Raw genomic sequence first — 20071 nt, forward strand, 5'->3', positions numbered from 1 at the left:
AGCTGCAAAATCCTTCCTGGACAGGAACATTTGGGAATCTTACCCCAGAAATAAATAGTGCTGTTTTTCTGAAGTCATAACAACATGGCAAAATTTTGCCAAAGTTTTTCCTAGTTCCTTCACTTTACCAAAATTCAGTAGTGAAGAAAAGAAATAAACCAGCCTCTTCCCAAATACATAAGTGATGGTCTTCCAGCAGAATTTCCATTTGCAGCAGTTTTCAAAGATTTTTTTTTCTTTTTTTTTTTGTATCCCATCAGCACACATGGCCCTGGCTCAGAGCAAGTGTTGATATTATCAGTCCCTCCCTAGCTCAGGAACTGTTTGTTATATTTAAAATTTTGACTCCTTATTAATTAGAAATATTGCTACAGAACTTTTCACTGGGTCTACATTTTTTTCTTTTCTTCCCCATCCTTCTTCCTCTGCTGCATTTCCTTTGTTGCCAAACTGGATTCTCACAAAGTGCTGTTCATCCATCTCACCTGAGGACTATATTGGGTTAGGTTGGGCACCTGCCAGCATTGGAGGTAGCTGAGCTAGTCCCAAGCAATCCATTGCAATTTGCATACTGGTGAAGGTGGGGCACTGTCTCTCATTTAATGCTGTGAAGTGAAATAATTATTTTCCCACCCAGTGACCCGACATGGCTTTATAATTAATTTTTGTAATTGGTGGAACACATGTTTTCTAATGATAGCAGTCAGTTGTCTGCCAGGACACAGTGATGTATTTACCACCAGATTGCTGCCTTTGACTAAATCACAGTTCTACTCTTTGAGCACTGGATGATCTATGGCTCTGTGTCAGAGCAGTATTTAATTGACTTACAGGGTTTACTCAGAAGTTCTTGGCTAGCCTTGTAAACACCACTTCTCTGAAAAACCATTCGTAGTAGCTGGCAAGCTCAGTATAAATTTTGTGTGAAATATTTTTTTTTAATGTTTGCAGGTGTTTCTTTACCTCCCTCCCAGGGGAATGTCATGTTCTTGTAGTGTTTGTGAAGCAGGGTTGTTTCTGCTCTGGGGCACTGTTATGTGCAGGAGGGACTGTTGATGGAGTTAAGTGTGTGTAAGTATGAATATATTTGTAATTTACATCTCCATCTCTGCCAAGCAGAGATGCTTCTGGTGCCAAGAGCTGCTGAGGGGTCACCAGTAGCTCCTCAGGGCAATGTTTAGCTCAGCTTTGGGCATAAAACAGCTGATCATCCATAAAACATTGTGGTCATCCTTGAGATGGGCATGAGAAATTAGCACTGTTTTGTTGGATAAAGATTGCTTATCCAACAGTTCAAATCTGATAGGGATGAAAAGTTGATTTCCTCAGGTGATTTCCAGGTTTTCTGCTTTGTTGGGAGCTTCTGTTCAAAACTGTTCTTATTTCTAGTATTCATTATCTTTCCCAACAGGGAAACCACTTTGTGTTTAGCAAAAGGGTGAGGCAGAATCATCTTTGATGAAAATGTTGGTTCAAAGCCATTTCATTACAAATCAGTGCAAGTTCCAGCAGCACTTGGGCATTTTGCTTGCAAATGTCAGTAGACAGCCTGAGTGATGTGCACAAACCCCTGGAATCAAGCTACAGAAGTGCTTAAATAATTAAATATTACCTTGAGGTGAGGACCTTGTGTGGTGGGAAGTAAGTGAGGATGATAAAACTGTAGGGTCTCCTGGTCAGATGGTATTTTACAATGTGAAAAACCATTTTTTGGGGACTGGGCCCGTATGTACTAGGTCACAGGTCTGTGGTGGCTGGAGATGTCCCTTTCCATGGGAAGATGAAGGGAGGGTGTCCTGGGATGACAACATGAATGGGTCAGGCCAGTCTGTGGGGTGGGGTTTGGAGCAGGTTGAGTTTAGGGGATGTTTTTTGTTTTGTCCCAATAAGCTGATGGGGTTTACATCATCTTGAGTCCTGGGGGAAGCTGTGTGGCTCTGGTTTTGTGCCCAAGCAGCCCTGTATAAATTCTGAGGGGAATTTGAGCATTCTGCACAGACAGCAAGAGATGGCAGTTCCTGACCTGGGTTTGCTGGAGGGAGGCTTCAGTCAGAGGGCTTGGTTTGTGTTTTTGCTTTTCCCAGATGATGTGGCTGAAAACACCTTCCTGCTGTGTCCACACTGAGGTCTCTCTCCCATGGATGTACCTGAGTGAGCTTGGGAAATGCCCTGCAGACATGACTGGGAGAGCTGTAATTAATGCCCTGCTCTGAGCAGTCCTGAGTCATTCCCTGTTCCCAGCAGGGAAGGGATGAGAGGACATTGCCCCCAGGCAATGGGTTTGGGGCTTGCCATGAGAAAGAAGGGTTTATGTGCTTCCCTAGAGGTGTGATCCTGTCTCATGCTGCCCCTTGTGCTGGCTGCCCTGGTGTTGCTGTCCCTGTTTGCTGAGCTGCTTTCCCTGCCTGCTCTGCACCTTGCGTTTGTGTGTGGCTGCACCAACATTTGACAGATCACAAACACCACAGGAATGGGTCAGACAGAGCCAGGATTGCTGCCTCCACCCCCCCAGTGACAATTTTGGTCTCAGTGCACATCAGAATGCCACTAAAGGGAAGGGGAACAGAGCTGAGAGCTTAAATACTGGCCAAACACTCTCACCAGGAGGAAATGTACCGAGTGCTGAAGCTGACTGTGGGAAAAATTGCTGCTATTTCAGATTTCAAGGTGTGAGGAAATTCTTACTTTACCTAGTGCTAATTTGTAAATTGTAACCACATGAGTGTGGCTGTTGCAATTCAGGAGTGGCATATACAACACTCTTGATGGATGCTGAGCATTTCATTTCAACCACATAACCTGCCTTGGGCTGGTTTTTAACATATCCCTTTGGAGCTGAAATTTTTTCTGGAGGTCTCTTTAATTTTGGGTGGCCTGCATGGATTGTAACAACTCAGCACAGTAGGGATGAGTAAGAGGAGAGACAGTGTTGTTTCTGAATTTCCTTGTCTTTGAAGACTGAGGTTAGATGCTTTGTTCTTCTGGCTGAAGTGGAAGCCTATGATTTAATTTTTCTTGAATATGTGTATGTATTTCAAGTCTGTGCTTTCCCATAAGTGGTTTGCTGGCCTTTTAGAGGTTTCATTTCTTAAAATAAAGAAAAGAAAGAGCTGGAAGCATCTTTTAGGCTGCAATTGCTTTTGAAATCTCACTGGGAGGAATGGGTTGGAGAATTGAAGAGCTGTGGTGTTGCATAACATGGGAACCCCATCTCAGTTGTGTGTTCAGGGCAGCTTTTGCTCCAGCAAAGGGCTCTGTTCCAGTGGTCTGGCAGAAACCCAACAATACTGGGTATTTTACTGTCAAGCAAATGTAAAATACAAACAATTTTTGTGCAAGGGGGCCCCAGTAATGCCAGTCACTCCAAACCTTGCTTTTTTGGAGGATGCTTGGCCCAGACAAGAAGATTTTACCAAGCAGATTGAGCCCACCTTCTGTCGAGACAGGGCTCTGCTGTGGGTGCTTTGGGAGCAGTTGCAAAGTGCTTGTTGGAAAATTGGAGCAGTTTTCCTGTAGACTAAGGCAAAAATGTAAAAAATGGACATGTGTCTGCAGCAAGAGGGTGCAGGGGATGAGATGTCTGTGTGTGTCTGGTGCTCTGGGCAGAAATGCTGGGAGGTGAGTCTTGTTCTCACCTTTTTTTGAGGTGTTTCAATTCTCTTCCACATTCATCGCTCTTTATCTCATCCCTCTCCTAAAAAGCCACAGAAATTCAAGACCATCACACCAGCATCTGCTCGATTATTGCCTGGGCATCTGTGTCACCCTTGAGAAATCTTGTTCTGAGTTGAACATGTTTGTGTAAACTCTCACAGCTCTGGACCAAGTGTCTGCTGCCAGACAACCTCAGCCATTCTGCATCTGTCCTTGCCTTGTGTCAGGAGAGCTCCTTTGGAACGAAATGAAATTGAAGGGGGTTGTTTCATTTTGTGTGACAGCTCTTAAATGGGAAATTTCCTTTTCCCTTTCACTTTTTTAACAGTGCATAGGGATGGTCCTGCTCATTTGGCAGCTTCAGCTGAGGCTGCCCAGGACTTTGGGCATCTCAGAGTGGGGATTTGAATTTTTTGTGAGTCAGGAGAGATTTCAGGAGAGATGAACCTGTTGGTTTGCAGTCCCCAACCTCTTGGAAATGTCTTAATTGCCAAGATTTAAGGAAAGATCTGTGGGAAGAAGTTTCTTACAGGAAGTGGTTTTGTTTATTATCTTGCTGCAGTTACATGGCCTTTGATTCTTTTCTATTAAGGAATGAAAGTGAATAAAATTTAGTTACATTTCCTTGGCATTTCCTCTGCAACAGTTCATTTATTATGTATAAATGCAGTGTTATGTGTTCCAGGTAATTTATATAATTACTGTGCCATTAAGTGTGTCTAGTTAGAATCAACAAAATTAGAAAATGTGAAATTTCAGCGTCTGCAGTAGTGGTTGCCTGGTTATATCCTGGATGGGATTCCCATGTGAGATCCTTGCTTTCTCTTTTTTTTGTGTGTGAACCTTTAACACCAGCATGAGTTGCATTAACGCTAAATGATTAAACAGGAAAAATATTTCATTGGAATGACATATATGTAAAACATGACTTCTTTAGTGATGTTATTAGAATATTTAATGTTTTCATTTCCTGGCCTCTGGGAATTTAGCTATGCAGCTTTAACATTGCACTCCAAAGGAAACAGGGAATGGTTTCCCCCTTGTTAATTCACAGAGCTGCTTGCCATGGGCTGTTACTGAGGGCCAAAATTCAATGTCTGCGATGATGCCAGTAATTAAATATACATGAACTGTTGGAGCAACAGAGATTTAAGGCAAAACTCCACCCAAAACAAAACCCAGCCCTCTGAAAGTAAGAATATTGGATGGGATATATTTTCATGCTTCAGGACATAAATCAATATAAAGTTTGGCTTTGGGCAGAAGATGCTTTTTCTGAAGCACATCAGGAGGAATTGCTGTCACTGCTCCACCCTGAGCCTCCTCTGCTCCATCAGGATGCTCTCCCTGCCAGCAGAGATGTTTAGCATGAAATATCAGAGCATCAAAGGCTTGTAAAAGGAAGGGATATATATAAAAAGGGGATTCCTCCATTTCCCCACTGTTTCTGGAGCTTTTTGGTCAATTGTTGGAACCAAATAATCTTTCAGGTCTTTTCCAGCCCAGGCCTTTCTGTGATTCTGTAATTGCTATCCATCTGTGTTCAGGCCATGGTTTCCACCTAGCCAAAAATACATAATGAGGCACTGCAGGAGTGCTGGGGGATATCTGTTCCTGGGTGGGAAGCTCTGCTGAACAGTTTAAAAAATAATAATCTTTAAATATTTAAAATATCTTTGTCTTTATGGGTTTTATGTGGCCATCAATCATCATACTGCTGTGCTTCTGCATGAAATCACTGCCCTGGGAATATTTCTCAATTTTCAGCCAAGGACTATCAGGCAGCCCATGGATGTCCTGAATTCTCCCACACTTCCCTATCAGCAGTTGTCCAAGGCTTGATGGCTCTTCTTTCATTTATAAAGATTGGGAGCATTGTCAAGCCAGGCTTTCCTGGGGTTTAAACATGCTTTTGGACTGTGATTTCTTTAGAGTTTTTTGTAGCATTAGATGATAAAAACTTGGTGGATGAAAGTGGGTTGAATTCCAGCTGGCACCAAAAAAAAAGGCAAACCAAGAGCTGTGATTTTTTTTTTTTCCTTTCATCCAGGATCCTCCCCAGGTATTGTACTGTTCTTGATTTTAGAAAACAGTGTTTTCCTGCAGGGGTTAGAATTGGTTCATTCAGCCCTGAGGCCTTTCTTTGCTCCATAGTGGTTTTTATCAGTTCCAGTCTGAGAGCACAGTGCCCTTTTCCTTGTGAGAAAATGTGAAGCTGTGGAGGGGGGGGAAGGAATAAAAAGAGCAGCAATGTTGTTTCCTCTCTGAAGTCATCACCTACAGAGCTGGCACCAATGGCATTTTAATAGATGAGGTGCTCCCCATCCAATATTGGGATAGAAATTCATTGTGTGGAGGATCAGGGAAGTTGGGAAATACAAAAGCACAAAAAAGAAAGCAGAAAATACTGATTTGAGCTGGGAAGAAGGGGAAGGGCAAAATGTAATAAATGGGATAGTTAATATTCAGTGATTTAATGGGGTCCTGTCAACCTCACCTAAGAACTCTTGGATCCCAATAAAAGAATTCAGAAATGTTGGGTATAAACCACCTGCTCTTCATAAAGCTCCTGTCCAGCCAAATTGCAGTCAAGGGTTTTTTAGATGTTTGCTTGATTGTACATTCAGTTTTTCTATTTGTTTTTAGAAAAGGGTTTGACTGACATGGGATTGATCGCAGGAAATTAGGGTGACACATCAGTTTTGGGGCAACAATTTGCTTTTCTATGTGGGTGCTTTGCTTCTGTGGGGAGTAATAGATCAAGCTTCAAAATCTGAGCAATTGCCTGAGCTTATTATTTAGCTGTGCTGGTTTCTGTGTGTGAAATCTCCATTTTCCCACAGATTCAGCTTGTGCAGGCAGCTTTTGGGGAAAGAAATTACTTCAGAGCTTCGAAGAAACAAAAAGTGCAACTTTAACAAATTTCATCTTGGCCAAAAGCATTTAATACCAAGAATATTATAAATGCTTTCTGTTGGAATTGCTCCCTCTGGGCTGCTAATCTGGGAGCAATTCAGGCATTTGCTCCTGACCTTACCCCCTTCCTGGAGATCTGAGCACTTTGCTCATGAGAGTGCAGGACAAGGGAAGGAGGGGCTGGCAGAGCTGTTGTTTTCCAAAGGAAATGAAGTCATGTCACTGTTGGTTGGAATTGCAGCCTCTGCAATGTCTTCAGAAAAGGTGACACTCCTCAGAAAGGAAAAACAGCTGATGGGAGGTCCTTGAAGGTGCCTTGAATGTTTTTGTGCTTTCTTCTCTGCCAGCAGTGCAGGCTGGCTGTAGCTTTATGTGAGTTGGTAATTTTATCACTTCATCTGTTTGTTTTCTGATGGATGGCTGATACATCCCTTGGGATTAATTCCCCAAGGTTGCACCTGCAGGAGCAGGACACAGAGCTGTGAAATGCCCAGGGCATGGGGAAGGTGGCCCTTGGTGTCCCCACAAACTCTGGTGTGTGATGTGGTCCCACCTCACCTTATCCTGCATAATCTGCATTTTCACATTGTTCTTTGTGAGGATCGTGGTCCTGGCAGAGAGGGACTGAGGCTGCACACCCAAGCACCTGCATGGGCCTGTGGGATGGGTTTCCACCTGCAGGGCCCTGGTGTTTTTGCATTGTTTTAATTAATGAGAGGGTTTGAAAACCTTTCAGCCTCGGCAGCGATGTGCGGACAGAGCTGGAGCCAAGCCTGGCCTCCTGCAAATGGCAGCTTTGGGAGCTGTCAGGAGTTTTTGGTATCTGCAGCAGGTCCTTGCTTCTGCTGCAGCAAAGTGCTCCTTGGGACTGCTCTGCAGGCTGGGACCCACTGGGGAGAGCTTTTGTTCTGCTGGAGATAACCACACTGCTGTGCCCCCAGCCTATTCTAGTGATCAGCTGCCTTTTGTTGATGTTGTTTTCTCCTCTTTCTTCCCCCATATGGAAAGTTTCAGTGCTAGTGGAGCAAAGCAGTTTTATATACTTGTTTTTTGGAACTAATAAAAACTTCCAATGTTCTTCTCCTGAGCCCACAGCAGCCAGGGAGCATGGTGCAGCTCCTGGAAGGGGCTGAGTGTGGGATGGTGCATCTGGGATGTTGAAGTTTGGATGTTTGGGTCTGTTCGTCCTTAATTTGCTCCACATCCACTAGCCTTCATCTGCATTTTCAATAAGCTCTTGGCCTTTTGATGCCAAGCCTTTGCACACCCTGTGCCCTGTGCAGGGGGCACCTTCTGCAGCTCATCCCTTGTGAAGGCTCAGGAGAGGTTAACAGAGCTGTTTATCCACTTTTTGCTCCATTTTTTACTTCTTCCTGCCTTTCCTGTTCTTACCCAGCCACTCAGCCTATGGGGGGGAGAAAAAAACCACAACAGGTTTCCTTGCAATATTGGTTTGAATGTTCTGGAAAACAGGAATCATGAGTCACTGGTCCTAAATTAACATTTGTGTGCAAGGCTGTAATGACATGAAGAGATGGGTCACCTCTGGAGACAGGAAGAGTGTGGTAACATGCTCCCAACTCTCAAGGCTGCAGTTCAGCTCTTCCGTTTATAAAATCCTCATTGGGAGCCTTGTAAACACCTCTGTGTACATTAGCCTCACTCCTGGATCCAGGGTTTCAGCCTGGGAACAGCTTTTAAAAACAAACACCCCTCTTCTGTGGCTCTCCCACTTTAAAGTTTCTTTACATGTCCTTGGAGCTTGCAGAGATCAGCAGTTTCTGGAGGAATTAGTCCAGCCAGGTTTCTTTTGCAAAGTGTAAACACAAGGTTCTGGATTTTGAGTCTTGAGGGCCTGGTTCTGAGCTACTTGGTGGCTCAGAAAATGGGTTTATTTGCATCTCATAGGGAATCCTTATCACTTGAAAGATACTGGGATTTCATTTATTTTTCCCTCCCTTCTTCCTTTCCACCTTTTCTAGACTCTGCCTTGCTGTTGTAGCTGGACCATCTCCTCCTCTCCCGTCACATTTGGGCTAAATGCTCCTTTAATCCTCTATTGGCACAACCATCTGTGTAAATGTCCTCATCTGCACATGCTGTGGAGCCAGAAGAGATTATCCTAGCCAGCATTAATTGCCTCCCACAGCAAGGAGGTCTGTGAATTTCCCCTCCTGATTTCTGAAGGGATATTTTGGCCAAGCAAGGTCTGTCTCACTAACTCAGTCCTCCCTTTGCTCAGGTACTATTTTTAGGCACTGCTGGCTTTGGCTTTCTTTTTTCTTTTTGACAGAACAAAAATAGAACAATATTTATGCATCATTTGGGTCCATCCTGAGGTGTGTTGTTGTTGGTTTTTGTGGTGTTTTCTTTTTTTCTTTTGTAGCCCTTGATCTTTGTCATTTTGGTAATTGGCATTAACCTGAAGGGTGCTGATTTTATCAAGCCTTGGAGTTCTAATTGGTTGATATTGTTTAATAAGCCAAAAAAACCCCCAGAACCTACCTAGATTAAAAACAAATATCCTAAGTCAAGATGAAATTCCTCCTTCACTGAAATGTGGTTTAGAAAAATAATTCACCACTACAATGCCTTTCAAGAGCTTGACCTTGGATTGTTAATCTTAAAACTATGCAGTGCAGATGAAGTTTTTCTTTTCTAGAGAGGGAAGAAATGCCATGTTTCTCAAAAGACCTCCCTAGAATTAAAGGAAACAAAACCAAAACGCAGAGTGATGATAAATGGAATACAAGCTAATCTAGGAGTTACAAGAATTTCATGCCATCAGAATCAGCTTTATTTTGTTAATTTGCTTCTTTTTTTCCCTTGCTGTCCCATTATTCTTGTTGCAATTTGCTATCTGTCAATGTACACATGCTAGTAAGTGCTTTAATTTTGTGTGAGAAGCTCCAGCTTTGCAAGTTGAAATGCTCCATATTTAGCCTCTGCTCATGTGCCTTGTACCCAGATTTCATCCAGGCTGCTCAGCTTGGGTGGGCTGAACCCCTGTGAGCATTTGGGACAGAAAATACTGCTGAGGTGCCAATTTCACACCTGCTGGCACACAGACCTGTGTTTGGGTCAGTTTGGATTCCTTTTGGACAAAGAGCTCAGCCCAGCCTCCCACTGCCACTGGCAGTTCCCAGATTTTACCCTGTTAAACTGCACATCACTTCCAGTTACTTTTTACAAAAGGATGAGGAAATTTCTGTGTATTTATCAAGGAGTTTTATCCTCCAGTTTTTCTTCCTCCGTTTTGAGAGCTATTTTGCAGGACTGAGTTTCTGTGGAAAAACGTGCTGGGTTTTTAGTAGCCAACAAAGCACAAATAGTGTGACACCGGAATTGTGATGTGGGACACCAGGGATGACTTGATGCTCTTGCCTTTGTGTAGGGATGTCATGGGAATATGACACTTGGCTATGAGAAAGTTGATGTATAACAGGGAAGAGTTAATTTCTAATGAAGGGGAAAACTTTGAGGGAAAGGGAAGAGAATTTCTATAACAGAACAAGTGGTAGAATTTCAGCTCCTGCAACAAACAGAGAGGTAAAGAGGAGAGGGTAAAACATTGCAGCTGCAATTGGAAAAGCTGTGTTTGCTGGGGAGTCTTAGGTTAGAAGATGCCCTAAAAAAATAAAAGAGAAACAGAAAAAGGAAACCTAAAAAAAATGTGTTTTGTCTTCATATCTATCCTGTGCCAGATCCCAGTTTGATTTCTGTGTGCACCTGCAACCCAGCTGAGGCTGAGAAAGGTCTGAGTAGGCAAAGGTCTGCTGGAATGGAAACATTAAGAAATTATGATTTTTATATTATACAGAATTATTTGGAAGATTGGGTTTAAGTTTTTTAATGTGCAAATGCAATATATGAGGTGTTGTACATCTATATTAACTGTTTCCAGTATCTTATTTCCTGTTGGTAATGCTCAAGGCCTTGTTAAAATGAGGTTTATTGCAAAGCTTGTTCATACATTTATAGAAAAAAGGCATGTGTATAATCATCCATTTCGAAATGCAGCATCAAATGGCAGTTTCACATTGGAGCATAACAGAATCTTTGTTTGAAGGCTTTTCTGTGCTTTTCTATGATTTTTTCCCTCTACTTGGAGCCTAGTGCAGCCCCTGCCTTTGTTCTCCTGGCTTGCTCACTCATTACTGTTTGCATCTCCAGCTTATAACAAAACAGTCAAATGCTGTGGTCATTCCTCTCTGAAACCTTTAATGAGCTTATCAGGAAAGAACTATAAATATGTATCTTGTGCTTCTTGCAGTGGGAGATGCTTCCTCAGGCCATGAATAATTAGGTTGGGCCACCTAAGCTAATTACAGACTGTCTCACTATTCAAAATACTCTCTGGGTAACATAGTTAGGACTCTCTCTCCAGGTTAATGGTTTCTCTATAGCCTGAATATTAGCTTGGCCTTTGCTGCCCTGATCAAAAATGCTCTGTATGGGACCTTTTGCCGTGCCAATTTGGGGCTTTTTTCTGCTAAAAGCATCATCTTTCCTCCTCCTTGAATGATGAATCAGAGGGACAGGGCAGAGCCTGTCTGGATCAGCCTCTTTGGAGTGCATCCCTCAGTTCAGCAGTGCAGCTGTAAATGCTTCTGTTGAGTGGCAAGGTGGGAGACAGCAAGTCCTGAATGTCCCTGGGAAATCTGATCATTTGTGCTGCTGCCATGATTACCTTTCAAATCTGTTCAGTGTTGTCTAGCAAACTTAACTCACCCTCTCATCTTCAGGAAAACAAATGTACCAGTTATTGCCTACTAGAAAGTGTGAGCTGAGCTGTGTGGTTGGTTTTTTTTCCTTTCAGTGGGCTTGCTGTGATTTTGTTTTGACAGATTGAGCTGTGTTTCACTTTGCTTTCATTTTTCACCCTGTCAGAAGAATTTTTAGTGCATTTTTTTTTCCCCTTCCCCAGCCTCTTGCTGTCTGTATGGATCAGTGCACTGAAGCAGTGACTCCCTCTCCTCTGCATTGCTGGCTTGCAGCTTCTCGTGCCACAGGGGCCTGAGCTGAACCTCCCCCATGGAAACCTTGGGTCAGACCTTGGGTCAAACCTTGGCCATCTCAGTGGGCAGGAGAGCTGCTAGGGGCAGGTGAGCCTCCAAGTGGGGATGGCTCAGGCAGTCTGAAATTTTTCTTTACTTTTCACTGTGTGACAGTGGTCACAAGGGTTTTCAGGTGAATTCTACTCTAAACCAATCTGTAAGTGCCACCATCACAGCAGAAGATGGAGGTTAAGAAGAAGGAGAAAGGCTGGACACGCCCAGATCCCTCCATCTTGCCTCTTGAACCCTCATACCAGAAACTCTAAAATCTGCTTTTCCATCCTGTGATAACTTCACTATTATTCTACCTAAACTGTTGTGGCCTGCTGATCTTCATACAAAGTTGGTAATTTGCTCCATGGGTCATAACCAAACCCACAGGTGTTTTGGGCTCTGTGCCAGGGTCCCTGAGACCCCTGGTGGGGCTCTTGGCTGCTCAGGACAGCCAGAGGGATGTGCTGGGTCCTGGCAATGAGCCCCTCAGCAGTCACTGTGGTGATCTCTGGAAGCTTCTTGCCCATGGAGTTCTGAAGTGTTGCCATGTTAGAAGAATTCTGCTGTGCAATAACCACAATAATTAGAAAATGAGAGGGCTTACACCAAACTCAGCTGAATCCTGCCAGGCCTGAACTGAGCTGGTGCTGAGGAGTTTAGTGGTGGGTGAGTGACTGAGCAACACTGATTGAAGCCAGGGGAAAGCTGAATTCAGGTTTAACTGTGCCATGTTCATGACAGCAGCCTCTGTAACAGAGCCCTGCAGAATGGACTGTGACCAGTGGGGTAAATCTCTTGGTGATGCTGCAGCCCCTGCCCTGGGGACCCTCTGCTCCAAGGGGAGCAGCACAGGAGCATCAGCTGCTGCCAGCACTGCAGCATGTGTGCTGCTGGAAAATGGGGTGCCAGATCCCTCCTGCACTGAGGGAGGTGTCAAAACCACCTCAGACACATCTTGGTTTGTTCTTTTTTGTGTTTGTGCAGGGTGTGCACATGGAGCCTCCCCGCCCCAGGCTCCAGGTGCCTGTGCTGCCCACAGCAGCAGGTGTGGCTGGTTCCTGTGGGTCCCTGCAGTGACACTCTGCTCCCATGGCTCTCACTGCCTTGGGGTGTGTTCTCCAGGGACCAGGCACTGCTGCTCTGCCTGCAGGGAGCTGAAGTGATCGTGATCATCTATCAGATTCTTAAGTACTTTTTTCTTTTTTTCTTTTCTGAGCTTGGATTTCTTTTTTTGGCTGCAGTTTCCCTTGTTTTATGGGCTGTATGTGCCACTCTTTCCTGCTTAATACTTCATTTCTTGAGAAGTTCAGTCGCAATGCAGTGATCAGCAGGTCTGGCTTTATTGTGAATTCTCCCAAATCCTCCCTCAGTGTCTAGCAGTGTACTTAGGACAAGCAGAGATTTATTTGCATAACTGGTCAAGCAGAGGTTAGTGTGAAATAAAATACATGCATGTGCTTCTCTGGGCCTCCCCCAGTGCGAGGTCAAGGCTGGATTATTTTTCCTGAGTCCTCCCATTGTCAGAACCTCTCAGGGATCTGGGCTCTGGTCCACTTGCTGTCAGTAGTAGTTTACTTTGCTTCTCAGTAAATTGTCCAAGTTTGCAAACCTCCCCCAAGGCTATCGTATGACAGCATCCCTCACGTGATGGGGCTGGTAGCAGGAAAAAAAAAGAAAAATCTACTTTCTTGTAGTCCAGACATACAGCCCTTTCTCTCAATTATGTATGAGTGAAGTGCTCAAAGGATGCAAAACCCTTGAAGTTGGCTCAGGTGTCCCTTCTCCCCCCATTCTCCACCTTCCCCTGTGCTTTATCATGGTGCTGGGGTGAATTTGCCATTCACTGGTGAAACAGAGGAAGAGAATGATCTGGAGAAATCCATCCAGGGCTATACCAAGATAACATTTCTGGCTGTGCTGGTCCTTGAGGCACAGCCTCTCTGGTGGAGTATTTGGGGAAGTACTGCCATGCACTTGTCCTCCTCTGGGATTCCTCCTGAAGCAATTCCTGCTGCTGTTCCTTGGGACAGAACTGTGGAATGGGAGGACACATTTTCTGACAACCTCTGGCCTTTCCTCATGGACAGAATGAAGCCCTGAAGCAAGGCAGCTCAGTGCCCAAGTGACACAGAGCTCTCTGAATGGCTCTGGGCCAGTTCAGGTGTTGCCTCAAGTCCTGACCCTGGGGTGAGCCCAGGCAATTCCCCTCTCAGGTATCCCTAAAACACACATCCTGGGATCTGGCTGTGCAGGAATTAATTATTGATTATTGGCACGTGCCCCTCCTGCCCTTTCTGGTCCTCCCCTGCCTCCAGAAGAAGTAAGCAGAGCTGTCCTCAGGCACTGGGGTGATGCTGGGCAAGGGATTTGCCAACTACATGCAAGGCCCAGTGTTCACAGTCAATGTGTCCACAGCTTTCCAGTCCCAAATCTCTCTGAGTCGTTGTTTGAGAGATTTGCTGCTGGAATTCCCTTCCCTGATGGCTGGAGAGGGATCTGAGATGAAAGGAAGATAGTGATAACAGAGGAAAATGGTTTTTCCACTCCTTCCCTTTGAATGTAGAATGCTTCATTCTGCCTGGAATTTAGCTACAAGTTACGTTTAAAATGTTTGTTGAAGCTGGAAGTGGTTAGACTGGTAGCTGAAAATAAATAAAGGCAGTGACTTGAGACAGTGAGATAGAAGACAGTGGCAGCAGGGTTGTAGCTGATTTATTTATTGCAGCCTTGAGAGCAAGAACTATTACAGAGGACAAAATTCCTGTAATGTTTATATAAGGCTGTAAGAAATTGATTACAGCTCAGGTATGTTTTGTTGCACGCTGCTGGGAGGAATCATAAAAGCCATGCAACAAAGTTTTGAACATCATGTTATTGCTGTGCTGCTCAAAAGCCCCATTTGCCTCGATGGAAACCTTTCATTTGTTCTTTTTGCTAATTCCAGCTGTGTTGGCTTCCAGCTTCTGTGAGTTGCTGCTTGCAGGATTCAGCTCTTTCAGACTGCAGTCCTCTGGGGGTGAATTGTTTCTTCTATTCTCAGCCATTTAAAACAAACAAACAAAACACTCAGGATTTTGAGGAAGTGTTTCCCCACGGATGTGTTTGTTTTTAGTTATTATTTGTAAGTTATTATTTGTAACTTGTATTATTTGTCCTGTCATACTAAGAACTCTGGAAAGGCTTTCCTAACGTTCTCCCCGGTTTATCCCACCTAATCCCATTCTCGCACTGAACCACGCAGGATTGATGCCCCAGCACAGGGTGCCCAGCAGCAGCTCTGGGAGAGGGCAGCTTTCCTGCTGGGACAAGCCCTTCACTTGCATCCTTGTCCTGGAGGATGCTGAGGGTCCTCAGCAGTGGCCTGAACCCCTGGCCACCCCCTTCCTGCAGCTTCAGAGTGAATATAAGCAATAGATCTTGTAAAGACTCATTTGGGGGTTGGCATTTACGATGCTCTACAGCCAGAAATCCATCTCTCCTCTCGCTGTCCTTCCACTTGCCCAAGGCAGTGTGTAATAAATCTCTGCCTCTGAGCATCCATAAGCCTCCCCTGGTAAATGAAGTTACTTTCACCTGTTTATGTTCTGATATTCTTTCAGGGAATGTGCATTAAATTGTTTTTCACGTGGATCTCCTCTAAATAAATGGCATCTTGTGTCGCTTCAGGAACTGCAAGGAGCAGCGGAATGAAAGCCATAAAAATAAAATATATGCATTGCTGGTGTCCAGCAAGGCTAGAGACTAAAGCTGCCAATAAAAGAGACACAGGAGTGCTGTCACAGGGTCTGTGGTCTCTGCAGGTGTGGTGGAGCAGCCTGGGTTGCTCACAGTGATGCTGAGTGATTTGGGGCAGGGATTTCCCAGCAGTTCCCCTGGATTTGAGTTCATCCCTGAGAACACACTGCACACAGTGCCTTGCCCTTGTTTTTGTTGATAACTTGGAGCTGCCTGTAGATGCTGGTTTGGCCTTTGCTTGGCAGAGGTTTGTGTGCAGAGCAGACAAGGTGGTTTGAGGTTATGAAGCCCACCTGGTGCTTGGCAGTGCTGTTTGGGGTGAGGGAGGGTGAATGGGGCTGAGTGTGCTGACAGACTGTTCCAGCACAGGTAAAACGGGTTTGATCCAAGCTTGTTAGTCAATAGATGAGTTCATGTGTTGCTGCAGCTGTTCTTAGCACACCTCTGCCCATGTCCTCATGTTACTTCAAGGAGAAAAGTCTGGTAAGCTGGACTCAGCATTGCTGGGCTGCACAGAAGCAGATCTAAAATTGTTAACCTGCTAATTTGAAGCCATTGCATGACTCTGACACTGGCATCAATGAAAGCAGCACTTGCCACTTATCTCCTGGCAAATGCCTATGATTGAGCAGCACAGAGAGGGATTTAAATTGTCATTTCTAGCTTCACTGATGATCTGACACTCTCTGAGCAATCATCCCACCAGATCTCAGAAGATGGAAGTGCAAATCCCACTCAGTCTGTTTGAACCAAGAAGGAAAGTCAATGGAAGCACATCTGAAATATCTGCAACCACGAGGAGAGGATTAAATAATACAGCCCTAGCACAAAAGGATTCAGTTGTGTTTATTTGGACATTAAGAGAATGGGGTTGAATGAAAACGTATGTGGCATTGTTGTCAGCGTGTCCAGCATTTTGAGATGTAGTTTTGTGTGAATATGAAGTGCAGTCTCTGGTTGCAGAATCTTAAATATGATGATACTTTATTTGAAACTTCTCATACAGTAGGAGAGGTGCTTTTGGGAGGACTGAAATGTTCACAAATGATTGTTTATGAAGCTGGATTTCATTTTCATACTAGAAAAAGTGCCTTGACATTTTTTATTATTGTTATTGCCTTTATTATTATTTTACTGTTAAGTGCTGAGTGTCTTTGGGCCTTTACTGACTAGAGGGAACTGTAAGAGATTGAGTACATCTTGTACAAGATCCAAGCGTGGATTTGAGTGCCTGGCTTCTCTAGTAAGGATCTTGATTCATGTAATGTAAACTTAGAACAACAAAATTAGATTCAGATGCTCCCTTCTTTTTCTTCTTCTTTTTTTTTTTTTTGTCCCTGTTGCAGTCCTAAGCCAAATGATTTACTGTGGAATATAGTTGAATTGCTTGTTTTATCTCATCAAACAAATACGCCTTTGTTGCTCTGTTGGGCTGATGTTTTCCTTAGCTTGCAGTTGTGGCTTAGCTATACCCTTCCTTCCCTCTTGGACTTTTTAATTTTTCTGACACCATGCACAGAGCTTGAGTTTGGCCTTTTCTGCTGGCTGATGAAATTGTCTTTGCCATGCCACAGGAGCCTGCTGCCTAGGCAGTGGAGATACTCTGATAAACCCTTTGCTTTTGTGTTAGAATTGGTGTTTTGTTTTGATACAGTGTGTATCATTTCCCACTTGAAACCGCTGTTATTGTATGCTTGGAAAAACCCTCTTACTTGGCATTGGCAAAGGAAGCAGGGTTTAAAAAGAAAAAAAAAACACTTTAATTTAATAAGCAGTATTTCAGGGTTCCTTTTGTTACGTGCTACCTTTTGAACTCTGCAGAGCAGCATGCAGATCTAATCCTCGCTAGCGTCACGGCCTGGGCTGCACAAGTAAACACTTTAAATGGGAGGAAGCACCTGCGCATCGCTATTGTCTCTCTTCTCCCATTAGCGAAGCCTCGGGGCTGACTCTGCTCCAGCCAAACCCTCCAGGCAGTGGGAACCCACAGGCAGAGAGCAAAGCTCCCTGCCCTGGGCTGGAGCAGTGGGAGCAGCTCCTCGGGGACAGCTGGCCATGGAGGGGCTGCGTGCGGACACCCGCGCACGGCCGGGGTACCGCGCGCTCGCCCATCGCCTCGGCACCATGGGATGCATGGACCACAGGGATCACAGGAGCCTCCAAGGTGGGTCTGGGCAAGGTGTGCTCTGCCTGGGACTGTGCTGGGGCTGGGGAGGCTGGTGGACCTTGAGAACCACGCTGCTCTCAACACAACGTTCTGGAATTATCGCTGTTGTTCCGCTCATTCGTGTAACCGAGTGCTTGGCTTGATTGCTTTCCCATGGAGTTTGTGTTTTTACACCATTCCTTATTGAGGAGCTGGTGAAGTGTGTTATGGGCATAGATATAATCTGCAGCAAGTTTACAAGACAAGTTTAAAGCTGAAAGAGCTGGTTGAATAGAAGACTGCTAAAGGGCAAAATCTCTTTAATTTACCCGGGACAGGTTGGGAAGTGACTTACCATGGCCCAAAATTGTCTGCAAACAGAAATACTGGTATAAAACTTCTTTTGAGCTAGGAAACCAAAGCATTTTAAAGTTCATTGATTTGAAGCTAAATCTGGTTAAATTCAACTTAAAAAATACTAAGATAGGTCTTCTGTTTCCATTACTGTATTAATGTCTTGGTTTGTGCCAAGTGAGAAATAATGGGGAAGCATAGGATTCACAGGATAAAGTGCTTAGTGTGATATAGGAAATCTTGTTAGAGTAGCATCACTTTGGGCTTTTTAGGTTTTCAGTCTCTATGAGAGATTTTGTAGTGGTGTAGTACCTGGGGAGCTGGAACTACATCTTAATTTATTGAGTGTTCATTTATTGGCATTTGAAATGCCTTTGATGAGATGTTAGTAATTATTTTATTAATCCTTCTAACATCAGTTTCTATTTAGGAGAAATTGTCTTTGTGCCCTCTAGTGGAAAAACTATTTACTTGAAATCTTCTAAATTGGGTGAAGTTTTTGCAAAGAAAGGTGGAATGTGTGAGAAAAGCCATAGAGGAGCAGAACAAGGCTGGAGAGATGAAGGGTTGCAAGGGGTGGACGTGATCTGTTCTTCCTCTGCTTCAGTCCTCCCAAAGCTGTAATGGTGATGACGTACACAGACTTTGTCAAATACAGAATATATTATCCAATATTCACATCAGGTGGACTTGGTGAAATTATTCTCAGTATAATTATGAGGAAAATCCAGTTTCAGCAAGCTCAGAAAGCTGGCCAGTCATTAGTGATTGCCATCAATGTTCCCCAGGGATGTCATGGAGAGGGAAGAGCAAAGCCAAGCCCACTGGCTGCAGATAAAATAAATGGAAAATCCCTTCCAGCTGCACCAAGGGGAGCTGGGCATTGCAGAGCAGGGGGAGAATGGTCATGGTGGCAAGTCTGGAGATGCACCACAGAGGTGGGAGGCTCAGCAAAGGAGTCTGGAGAGGGAATGCTGAAGGAGCTGTATTTGGAAATATAAGCTTGAGTGCAAGCAACACATTTTCTGATGCATAAAAGATTTCTGTAAAAAGGATGATCATTAGCTCCTAGTTGCCACGGGAGAAAAATACCTTGATTTGCCTGAAAAAAAATATTCAAGGTGCAATTGGAGAAGAGCTTCTTACTAGAAGGTAATGAAGCAAGAGCAAAAGAAATTGTGAATCTGCTTGACTGGAGGATTTGCAGAGCAGTTAAAGCAGTGCCTCTTGCTGATGGTGTGATTTCTCCCCCTCTGCTGCCCTCTGTCCAACCACCCACTACACAGGGTCTATTTCACTCATTACCCTTCCAAGCTGGACTTTTTATTTCTGTTGCTAGAGTTGGTTTCAGGGGCCAGGGGTCAAAACCAGTAGCAGTGCAGTAGGCTATTGCATGGCTTTGGGATATAAATTCTGCTCTCAGTGCAGTCATGAAAACTTCAAGCAGGGATGTAGATCACAAGAAGCTGCTGCTGTCCCATTTATCTTCCCTTCTCTGTTTCATTCTGGAGCTGCTCATTCGGGATGCTGTGAGAGCAACAGATGTGAACGTGATGGAGTCCCCACACCCCCCTCCCATCACTGTCATCCTCCCTTTCCTCGAACTGGACTGCCATTCTTGTTTATTTTGGTTTGAATTACAATTGCAGACTGCCTCTTGCAGTGTTGTTTGTGTGCTGTGTGCCGTGAGTCACTGTTTGTGTTTGCTGCTGTTTGTGTTGCCAATCCTCTCCCCGTCTCACACTTGCAGCCACGATTCCCCTCCCAGGATCCTGGAGCCTCTTCTGTTCTGAGTCTTCAGCACTCCTGTGAGTGCAGGGAAAAGCAAGCTCTCAGGGAAGATCCAGGATTAGCCTTTTTAAATTTTTATTTTCTTTTATTTTAGCTTTCTTCTGGCATTTTGTAAGGGTCCTTGTTCAAATCAAAAGATTCCTTGGAGATTCCTTCCCTGAGATCTCTGTGCTCAATTAGTCTCTTCTCATATTTCTCCCAGGCAGTGAGATCAATACTGTGTTTTCTGGCTTGCAGATTTCAGGAAGGAGGGGTAAATCATGTTAAAAATAACTTTTTTGAAGTTACTGAGGTGCTCATGTGCAATTCCAGAACCTGCCATCACAGTGGAGGTGTTAATCCCTTCACGTGCTTTATCACTGGGGTGGAGACTACAGCATCCTGCTCAAGATCATAAGTTTGGACCAATAGTTGACCACACTGG

The 20071-nt window shown here is 44.3% G+C and overlaps 1 protein-coding gene across 29 annotated transcripts in view; it reads left to right on the forward strand.

The window, feature by feature from the left end:
• MAGI1 (membrane associated guanylate kinase, WW and PDZ domain containing 1) overlaps window positions 1–20071 on the forward strand; it is a 328676-nt gene that overhangs the window by 27917 nt on the left and 280688 nt on the right. Inside the window, exon 1 of one of the 29 annotated variants that reach the window (XM_064724281.1) lies at window positions 17397–17520. The exons of the other annotated variants lie outside the window; for them this stretch is intronic. Coding sequence (XP_064580351.1) covers window positions 17412–17520 — 109 coding nt within the window. The 5' untranslated portion in view covers window positions 17397–17411. Of the gene's footprint in view, window positions 1–17396; window positions 17521–20071 lie in introns of those variants that run through there. 29 annotated transcript variants of the gene reach the window in all.

The sequence above is a fragment of the Zonotrichia leucophrys genome, chromosome 12 (assembly GCF_028769735.1).
Source record: "Zonotrichia leucophrys gambelii isolate GWCS_2022_RI chromosome 12, RI_Zleu_2.0, whole genome shotgun sequence".
NCBI lineage: Eukaryota > Metazoa > Chordata > Aves > Passeriformes > Passerellidae > Zonotrichia > Zonotrichia leucophrys.